The sequence below is a fragment of the Chlamydotis macqueenii genome, chromosome 14, assembly GCF_036417535.1.
Source record: "Chlamydotis macqueenii isolate bChlMac1 chromosome 14, bChlMac1.mat, whole genome shotgun sequence".
In the NCBI taxonomy this organism is placed as follows: domain Eukaryota; kingdom Metazoa; phylum Chordata; class Aves; order Otidiformes; family Otididae; genus Chlamydotis; species Chlamydotis macqueenii.
The window spans coordinates 1,906,194-1,916,987 of record NC_141569.1 but is presented as its reverse complement, the minus strand read 5'-3'; the positions used below and the strand labels follow the sequence as shown (position 1 = coordinate 1,916,987).

The 10,794-nt window shown below is 52.7% G+C and overlaps 1 protein-coding gene across 1 annotated transcript in view; it reads right to left on the bottom strand.

Annotated features, from left to right (window-relative positions):
* Nucleotides 1-2,592: 2,592 nt before the first annotated feature.
* The window catches only part of CTNNA1 (catenin alpha 1), a 115,625-nt gene continuing 107,423 nt past the window's right edge, over nt 2,593-10,794 (bottom strand). Inside the window, exons 17-18 of the mRNA XM_086758698.1 lie at nt 6,022-6,156; nt 2,593-3,753 (exon numbers count right to left, since the gene is read on the bottom strand). Coding sequence (XP_086614824.1) covers nt 3,466-3,753; nt 6,022-6,156 — 423 coding nt within the window. The 3' untranslated portion in view covers nt 2,593-3,465. The remainder of the gene's footprint in view (nt 3,754-6,021; nt 6,157-10,794) is intronic.

Below are 10,794 nucleotides of genomic sequence, written 5' to 3'. Positions count from 1 at the left end.
TTTGCCGTCCCCGTCCCCCCACCCTGTGTACTGTGCCTGTGGGTCCCCCTTGGGCCATGCTGATGCTAGATGTCCCTTGCAGCCATGGCCAAAGCCACCTCCTCCCTTCCCAAAGAGCTCTGGGGGGGGTGAATGTGAGCCCCCGTCCCCCTGCGACACTGCTGGGGGTCGATGGGGCCTCCCCAGGGGCACAGCAGCCCCTGCCCCTGGGCCCGAGGCCGTTTTGGCTCTGGGCCGGAGCTGTTGGTTTCGGCGGGGTCGCAGCTGCAGGGCTCCGGCCTGAGCCGTGTTGCAATTTTGAACCCAGGGGAGCCCAAGGCCGGGCAGCAGCACAGCGGGGTGGGGCGAAGGGAGCGCGCTGCGTGGAGAAGGCAGTAAGGCTGTAAGCCTCGGCGCGAGGCCTTCACACACAACTGAAGTGGCACAAATTCAACGCAGGTTGATTCACCACTGAATTGAATTAAGAGCACTTGAAATTCAGAGTAAGACCATCTCCTGGGGATTTAACATGCTTTCACTAATGCACTGCGGGTTTGTGCTGCCATTCCACGGCAGGGCAAACAAAAAAAAACCACACCAACCAACCCAACCAACCAACAAAACCAGAACAAAAAAAAAAAAAAAAAAAAAAAAAAAAAAAAAAAAAAAAAAAAACCACCACCCAAAAAAACCCCACCAAAAAAACCAACACACGAACCCAAGAACAAACCTAAATCCTTCCTGTTAATGACTATTTTGGTGTACTTCAGGTGGTGATGGGGAGCAGCTCTGGCCGGCTCCCAGCCACGCACACCAGTGGGCAGGGGGCCCCACGCCCTTCCCTGCCCCGCCGTCCCCCCGTGATTTCTCCTGCTGAAGGGCGTGCGGCGCTGAGCAGCAGAGCAGCGGGGGGAGCGGCTCCGCTCCCCGTGTGCCGTGGGGATGCTGCCGGAAGGCTTTCCCACCTCGCACCCGCAGCTTTTACAACCCAGCGTGGCCGCGCTCGCTCCCGCCTGGTAGAGGAGAGCGTCCCCCTCCAGCAGCCACAGCGGCCACCAGCCCTTCCCCAGCGCTTAATTACATCAAGCAGTAATTACTGTAATTCTTTCAACTGGCTGACTAATAAAGTTACAGCTTCACTTGCACCCGGACCCCCCCTCGCTGTGCAGAATGGCACCGCTGCCGGGAAGCCACGCTGCCGCTCTCACGCAGGAGGGCTGGGTTAGGGCCCAAATTACTGGATTAGGACTGAACTCACCCGACGCGTCGGGATCGGCGCGTTTACCTCTGCTGTAACACCACCGAGCCGCCCGCTCCCCGCACCCCGGGCTCTGGCGCTGAGCAAGCCCGAGGCCCCGTTGCTGCGTCGCTCGGGGCAACAAGAGCGGGGGCTGCTCCTGAGCAGCGCGGGGATTGAAAATTGGATTTAATACCACGCTGAATCCTCCCTCTGCTTTGGGCACCCAGGGTCTCCTTTCCCCCATTCCCAATTAAATATGTCACGGCCATTAACGCTTCACCTCTGCTCTCCAAACCCAAGGCAATTCTGAGAGGAGGAGCATTGCTTGGATAAAAAGGGCTGGGGGAGTCGGGGATTTCGGCCTCCCGTACCCCACCGCTGCCTCCCAAAGCGAAGAGGCGAGAGCTCCCCTCCGGCCTCCCGCTTCCCAGCTGGGTTTCAAACCAGCTCTCATCAGGTGGAACCCTATTTTCATTTGTTGCTGACTTGATGCCCAAAGTTTGTAGGACAAAATAAACTAAAGTTTATTTAAAAGCTAAATACGTAAGAATTTGTCTGTACATCTTAATATATGGGTTGTATTTAAAGCTCATTAATGGCTTGCAATCTGGGGGGTAACGTACGTATTTTGGAGAGCCACTGATCAGCCCAGGGAATGCAGCCTGCAAGACAATTCTATTAACACCAGAAGAGAAAAAAAACCACAGTGTATCAAAGCAGTTAATAATTATATCTAAGACACCGAGGTCTACAGCTCCAGCTGTAGGGACGAGCACCTCTCCCAGCAGACACCGGTTCAGATGTCACAGGCGTAGGAAAAGCAGCGCATCATTCAGCTGTTTATTCTCTGTATACTCAGGAGAGAGTAAATAATAATAATAAATTTGGCAAAAACAGCCCAGGAACCATTCAGCTTAATGCCGGTCGGCATTTTGGTAACACAATGGCAGAGAGAATTATGAGCTGAGCAAAATAAATAAAATTATAACCTAACGCTGCCAAGGATGGGCTCTGAAACGTCGTTGCTGTTTAAAACATCGGCTACCGAGCAGCTTTCCATTTTAGTGGTGCTGTACAGAAACAGCCAGCGGGACTCTGACCTGCGCAAGCGCTCCTCCTCCCACACTGGGCTGTACTGGGACGGGTAAAACACACTGGAATTCAGAAAATGTAAATAAGACAGCAAATTATACCTCGTAGCTCTGGTTATCACAAATACCACAGCCTAAATTGCAGGCTGAGCAAACCGCTTGCTGGGTGCCCCCGGCGGGACGCGGAGCGATATGAGAAATGAGCACAAGGCCGATTTGCATCCGAATGCCGGGGAGGGAGCAGGGGCGCCCGCCCCATTCGCAGCACCACAATACGCCGGCTGGTCAAAGCAACTTTATTAGTGTCCCGCGGCAAAATACACCAGTCACGTGGAACCGGGCAGTGAAATCCCCGCCCGGGGTCACACAGAAGCCGCACCCAGGATTGTACGTGGATTTGCTCGGGGTGCTCCCCCAGCAGAGACGCGTGAGAAACCCCTCCGAAAAGGCAAAGTAACCCGTGGGTGCCCCGTACGCCCGGCACGCGTGGAAACAGCGTCACACCACGTGCCACCAAGTGGGTCCCCAAACACGACCCCCTCCCTCCGCAGCTCCCAGCAAAACCAGCCCAGCCCTGGCGAGGGTTTATGGTTTTCCGGATGTTCTCCAGCTGTGGTCACACTGGTGCGGCAGCGCGGCCGGCGCCTGCTCTGTTTTCACCCTCCTCGGAGCGCACAGAGCTTGTTCCCTCTCCACCCCAACTGCAGGAATACACTAATACATACAATAATTAAGATTTTTTTGAGTGAAAAGATCTAATTTTCCTCTCCTGATCACAATAAAACCCGCAGCCTCTGAGTAGCATGATTCAGCTATTAGTGTTAACCGTTAGTGTTACCGTAAAATCCTCTTTGGTTATACAATATTTTATTTCAAGCAAGATTATACAAAATAATTTTCCGCTAGAAATACACCCCTGAAATCTAAAAGCCATCTAAATTAACACACTTCCGCAGGCTGAAGCTATACTGATAGGACTTAGAAATCTGAGTATTTCCCCGCGTAATCTAAACAAACTTATCAAAATTATATTAAGTAAATACATTTGGAGGAATAGGAAACTTTTGAAAAATCCTTAGGATGTTAAAAGTAGAGTTCTGGAAGTAGCAGTAGTGGGCTAGAGAAAAAAAAAAAGACCCAGACAGAGACCTCTCTTTAAATACTCTCCATCGCCTTGAACTCGCTGAGCGCCTGCACCGGGTTAACGTGTTTCTTCTGCGACGCTCTCTTGATTTTCGTTTGGGTTTCGTCTTGTTTCTCCCTCTTGACCAGGGGTTTCTTCTCCGGAGCCTTCATCTTCCACGAGACGGCGGGAAGGTTGAGCGAAGCCATGCCCTGGGACTTCTGGTACTTGGTGGACGCCACGTAGGAGGCCTTCACGGTTTGCACCACGGCGTTCATCAGGTTCTTGGCCGCTTGGATGAGAGACATGGCACTGTCCACCTGCCAAACGCAACGCGCAGGAGTTACATGCCATAAACCCCACAGTATGCCAGAAACCACCACAGCCCTGGGCTGTAAAAGCACTCAAAACTTGGTTTTTCTGGGTTTTCTTTTGAAATCTGAGGTTCTGAATTCAAGGTGGTACTTTTCTGTGGGCACTACGTGGTAAAACCTGAGGTGCCACCAAAAATAAAAGCGCAGTGTTTGCCCCCGATCTGTGCCTGCACCATATTAACGGCAATCGAGAAGATTTGTATGCTGCTGTTTGCTTTTGTGACTAAGCCTTAACAGCAGCTTATTCTCTAATGAAATTAATAAAGCTGTAGTAATATCTTAATCGCCGATAATAAATATTTAAATCCGCCTGGAAGATTAAGTTGTACTGGAAAGGAACACAACTGCATCTTCAGCCAGGCCTGGACCTGATGGTTCCTGATTTACAACAGCATTAAAGTGAGGGGGAAAAAAGCATTTGCCGAAGCTTTAGCACAGGGCGGAGAACAAGAGCCAAACATGGGGCAGGGCGGATGGGAGAGGGGAGGACCACCGCGGTGAGCTCAGCAGGGACCTCACCCTCCGGGCACCAGTGCTCCGCTCTGGGCGGGACCTCCGGCTCTGAACGCCAAACGCTCTGGGCAGGGGTCTGGCCGTGGGCGGGATTTCTGCACCTCCGCTAAGCTTACACAACAGCTCAGCTGCCTCCGCACACTCAAACTCCAAGGCTGCAGACATCTAAGGAAGGTTTTTGGAAAAATGTTGAAGCTTATCTAGTGACAAAATAAATGGAGCAGGAGGTTGGTTGCCTTTCTTACGGCAAGGAAAGCAAGGAGATGCTTTTCTGAGTGAGCTGTCAGACTGCGGAGGGCGCAAGCTCTTACCGCTTTCACAACACTCCTGCGGTACCTGGATGGGGCAGGATGTTAACGCTGAAGGGAGTTTTGCTTTCAGACAGGTGCAGTCCCTGGACCGGCAGAAGCCTCCATCCGACAACGTGATGGACGCCTACCGCCACTGCTGGCAACAGCCCCGGTGGGCAGACTCGCGGGGACCAGACAGAACCGGAGCAGACCGTAAGCGCCAGCCCCTCCGTGTAACTCATCTACGGCAGAAGGGCCTGTGCGTTCTGAAGACACCACGTAACTGCAGTAAAGCCCTGGAGTACGCATCACTGCGTAACGACACGTCTACTTCTCTGACAGCACGATGCCCTCAGCCCTCCAGCTGACAGGACACTGGGCGTGCCACCGGCACGGCACCACCCGCTCATCGCGTCTCCTCGCCCGGCTCTGCTGCGCTGGAGACCCGCGCATGCGGGGCCGGCGGTAGCGGGGGCGCAGCGGAGAAGCCCGGCTCCCTGTGGCCCATCGCCACCGCCGCGTCTGCAGCAGGCTGCTGCGATGCTGCTGGCCCGAAGTGCTCGCTCCACAGTTCCAGCTTGCTTGGGGAAAAAACGATGTGCTAATAAGTTTAAGCATTTGAAATATCTAAGTGGCAGAAGGTGGTAAGTTTTTTACCCGTTTGCTTTTAAGAACTCAGATAGCAGCGCTGGACTATCAGCCACTTCTGTCCCTTCTTCAAAGCTCCTACCTCAGTCGTGACGTGGGTGGGCAAAGGCACCAGCGACCGAACGCACCCGTCCAGCGCCAGGAAGAGTACGCCAGAAGAAATTCAGAACTTAGCTCTACTTCCCTCCCCCCAGTATCCACCAGACAGATTCCTCTTAGGAGGAAGCATTTCATGAATAACAGCGAAAAAATGATTTGCTAAGGAATGGCTGGAGGAAGGAGGCAGGCTGGCCCACGGCGGCTTCCAGCTGTCACAGAACAGAGCAGCCGCTAAAAATCCCTGCGCTCCTCAGGGCACAGCTGTTCTGAAAGATGAACATCTCCAGAGCACTGCAGGACCCCAGCGCGTTCCAGCGCTGCGCAGGGACACGGGGTAGGGTTAGCTGGGCTGGCTGAAGGGATTTAACCTCGCTAGGAGTGAAAAGCAGTCTGGAAAACCAGATTACGCAAAGGTAAAGTGACCCCATCTGCAAGCAGTGCTGCGTAAGGAGAGGTGAAGTTCGTGTTTCCCCCCTTTCGAACTGAAAGCCTCTCCTCCAAGCACAGCGAGGCCGCGCAGGCAGTGTTATAAACTCTGAGTACGTGAAACTTTGACTAAATCCCAAATCTCCCGTCTGTGTTCTATAATGTTTAGCACGAAAGCGTAGCTTGGAACAATTGTCACCCCCGGCACAAAACCGGAGGTGTGACAGCTCATACGCACCCCCGACACGACCAGCTCCCCGCCCAGGTTCTGAACTTCAGCCTTCACTTTGCTGCAGATGTTCAGCTGGTGGCAGTACAGGGCGATGCGCTGCAGGTAGGCGAGGAGGTCCTGCTTGCACGCAGAGTCCGGGCACTGGGGGGAAAAAATGGTGAAGTTTTACTTTGCAATCACCAAAACTGGAACAGAAATAACGTAGGGAAAAAGCAGACAACTCCGTTCTGGAACGGCGAATGGGAAGATCGTTCCCTTTCTGTTGAGCTTTGGTTTTCACAAGACAACCGAGCCATACGTGGGCATCACTAAATATACACATAACATACTACAAAAGGTGCCTGCCGCACACCACGCAGGACACAGGACACGATCTGACATCCAAGATCTCCAGCTGCAACCAGCAGACATTCCCAAATCCAGCCTTGATTTCCAATCTGCAGTACCTGAAGCTAGGAAACGACAAACCCGACAGTTACTCAGCTACACCCAGCGAAGCAGGTATTTTCCTGACTTCTGATCCCATTTCTCAGCTGTGTGGAAACCAGATTCTTCACCAGGCATGACATAAAGTTTTTAAAGCGCTTGCTGAAGCACCTGTCCGTAAGATAAAACTAACTTCTTCAGCTTTGCAACTGAAAGACTACGTAGGGACGGGGACTGCGGCACAGTTCTCGGACGGGAACGAGGGGCCAGCCCTTGCTTCGCAGAGCCAAGCGGTGAGATGACGAATAAACCAACCTCACGCTGGATTTGAAAACAAGAGGAGCCCCGCTGAGGGGCAGCCACAGTCCAAAACGGGACTGGCAAGCGTAAGGCAAAAAGGGAAGCCTTTCGCTGCCCACGCCAGCCCTGCAGAACCTTCCAAACCGGCAGCCAGCACGGTGGCTTCTCCGAAGAACAACGGGCCACCTCGGAACCGTCACCGAACGCCACACGCCCTCCAGGCTCTGGTGCTGCTGGCGAATAAACCCAAGGGCCAGGCTCCTGCCCTCTGTGTGCGGTGCTGGCCAGGCACCTCCGGCTGCCCGCACCCCAGCGTGGGCCACCAACCACCTCACTCGGGCCAGCACGACCTCCAGACGTGCTCCAAGCAGAGCCCAAGACAAGAGGATTTTAAACTGGTCTGGATTCATGACGGCAGAAGCTATCGCACCAGGGACGCGGGGGATACCACGGCCCAGCCGGTCGTGTTCCGGTGCCTGCAGGTGAGGACACCACGCTGCCAGCACGGACACTGCTGACCAAACCTGGAAGTTGAGAGCTGGGCGTTACGTGCAGAATGCCGATAGCTTCAACGTCCACATGCCTTACGCTGCACTGCGTCAAACACAGCGTTGTTTACACCGAGGAGCAAGCATGAGCAGCTGTACCGCACTGCGAGCTCCCGTGCCGTTTCCTCCTCTGAAACGGCCACTTTGCCCATCATCACCTCACCTTCCCACCGAGCATTCACAGGTCTCCTGGCCAATACCAGACTCACACCAATTCTTAAGTTTTCTGCTCCAAGGTGACATCGCCCCCAGTGTTATTGCACCTCCAGCACCGTACCGTCAGATCAGGAACTCAGCTGGCATCAACCAGGGGCAGGACTAAGGCAGTGACCTCCATCCTTCCTAGACAACTGCACCCCATCCAGAAACTCTTACATCTCCAGCATCCAGGGAGTTGGCACACAATTCCCAGTCAGGAAACGCAGGCTTTCCAGCACCCCATACAGACATGCACTCACATACAAAACACAAAAGCTTTTCCCTGGGGCACCTGACCCGGAGTGTCCACAAACAGAAATCCCCATCTTCGTCCCAAGGAAGGTAAGGAAACACCCGATGTATCTGCAGCTCTTGTGTAGGCACGCTGCTTCCATCAGTGAAGTGAAAACGGTGAATAACGAAGCAGCAATGCTTGCAGGTTAATTTTTTAAGCTAATCAATATTAGCCAGCAGTACACGATGTTTTAGAGAAAGTCCGCAAACAGCGGCAGCCAAAGAGCTAATGAAAAGCTGAAAGTACCATTTTGGAAACAGCTCATCTAACGAAGCGACCGAGCAGTGCAGCGGCAGATTGACTGGGATGCTGACAAATGCACAACATGGCACGTCAGGAGGACCGCGGCACAACCCCAGGTACTTTACAGGCTGCGAGCTGATGGAAACCATCTGAGGAAAGGCACTCTGAAGGAAAGAGCGGCTGCGTGTTCATCCATGGCTGAAGGAGGCGGGAGAATGTTCGTGGGGGAAGCAGTGGAATAGAAATATTATTTGGTTGTACGTATCGATACAAGGTGAGAAAACCACACGCTACACCGTGTGTGCTGTTTCCACCAGCAGAACAGAGAACTCAGCTCAAAGACAGGTGACGTCTGAATGGAGATGCAACACGAGATAGAAAAGAACATCAACAAAAGGCACTGCGGATGTGTGTACGAGCCCGTGTGAGCCCGGTCCTGTCCTACACAGGAATACGCAGATAAACATCAAAAAACCCAAAAGGCAACAATTTCAACACTGATGAGGAAAGATTACGTTGTTGTATCAAGGTACACCAGGCACCGACACAAAAGCCTGTCTGCAGAGCCAGCTGGGGAGGATTCCCACAACACGGCCAAGGCAGACAGGGTGCTGCAGACAGAAACAAACCTGTGCTGGGGGACACCCCCACCCCCAGACCTCCCAAAATGAGACGCTGCCACAGACTCAGTGGTGGTTGCTGGCAAAAGCTGAGCTGGCTGCTCCGAGTCCAATCCAGGATCCATCCCAGAGAGAGCAAACACGCACGCTCACTTCCTGCCAGCCCAGCGGAGCCCGCCGAGGAGCAGAATCACCTTCTTCTCCCTTTCTGCAAAGAAAAGGGGGCAGGAAAAGACAGGGGAGCTCTCTCGTGGTGCGTGCTCATGAAGACAAGCACACAACCCCCATCCCCACATCTGGTAGGTGTAAGCGAGCAACCGCAGCGACTTTTCTTCCTCCCACTGTATCTCCAGTTCAGGGCAACAACAATTCCCAGCGAAGGCCCCTGCCAGCCCTGCGTAACGGCTGGGCCCGGCACTCCTCGGTCAGAGAAGCTGACAGCGGGCGTTTCGGGGAAGCAGTGACGGCGGCAGGACGGGCACGTGGCAACGTGCACCAGCGGCTGTCACCGCAGCACGCCCCAGACCAGCCTCCACAGCAAGAGCCTGCGAAGCGCGGCAATCCCAACCCTTGCCCCCGGCTCCGTTCAATTTAACCATCGGATACTGACACAACCTCCCACCACTACCCAAGAAAAAAACCACAGAATTTTTCTTTTGCTTTCTAAGTATTTTGACATTGAAAAAAAAAAAAATAACACAGAGCATCATTTGCTTGCCGCAGATCATTTCCATTTGTGTTGTACTCGTACCTTCTTCGTACTCCCCCATTCAAAACCAGCAGACTGCTGCTTTGAGTGAAAGATGGAACACCTTTGGGAAAACCTGCCAGCTGATGGCTAGACACTTCAAGAGACGTGAAACACCTTGGATAATAGCTTTTACGGTTTCAAAGGAAACGTGCTGTAAAACCGCCTGACGGCAGAGCGAGGAGTTCCTGACACACTGACACGAGGGGTCATGATTCACCGCTGGCACGTGGCGAACGGCACATCAACCCCCTCCGTTCGGTAAAAGCCCGCGTTAGGCACCGGCAGCGAGATGGTCGCGTCGCACGTCACCGGTAACCGTCAGACAGCTCTGCAGGAACAGATCACTGCAAGTTCCCAAAGAGCGTGGAAGCACATCAAATGAAAAATGCAGGCTGAAAGGATTAGTAGAGTACGGAGTTGGGGACAAAAAGCTATATTCTTGTCAAAGTGACTAACTGTACAGCCTTGGTCATATTGATCTTCAAGCCTGTGCTTAATCTTTTACATTTTTAAGGACCTTCTACTAAAAGGAGCCATTTAGTTTTCTTCTATATTTTGAAATGTCTCGGTGCAGGAAACCGTGCACCAAGTTTGCATAAAACAGGTGAGTTAAAGAAAAAAAAGCATTGTAAACCTTCAGGCCAAGATTCCCCAAGATCCATAACACAGACGGCTCCTTGCTTCATGTACCTACCGGAGCAGTGCAGCAGTGCACCTGATTCTCCCAGAAAATACAGTTTTCAAAACGCTGCAGCAAGCAGACCCATTTTTAACAGCCCTTTTCAACTTTTCTCTCCCCACTGAACATTTCTCACTGCATCATTAATAAATGAGGGTGCAGACAGTATCCTCTGGATGCAACATTCAGAGAGATCTGCATTAGAAAAGCTTTCTTCCAAACTGACACGTTTTATCTGAAGCCTTGCACTGCGGATTTACATTCTGAGACGGAGCGAAACGCAAGCGACAGCTGTACAGAATAAAGTTCAGTCCGTGATCTCAGACCTAACCCACCTGCACTTCAGGCTCTCTCCTGAAGGCAGAATATTATTACTGACGCTGCCGTTTCTCTGCCATTTGGGCGTGGACCAAGACCCAAGGCACTTTTGCTTGGCCCAGCCCAGTTTCTGAAGTGCTCAGGAGAGGCGGATGCACTGCATAAAACCCCAGACTGGCCCATACTGGTCCAGTTCCATGGAAGTCCTCTCAAACACCTTTGTACGTATAGCACAGCACGCACAGCAGCCTGGACAGCGGGGAGAACGCTTGGGTCATCATGTGCCTTGCTCAAAGTCTTCAACAACGCTGACTAGACAACGAAAAAATCCTGGAGAGTTCTGACAATCTCGCCATTCAGTCTACGGGGCATCTGAATGTTGCTAATATTAAAAAGCTGCC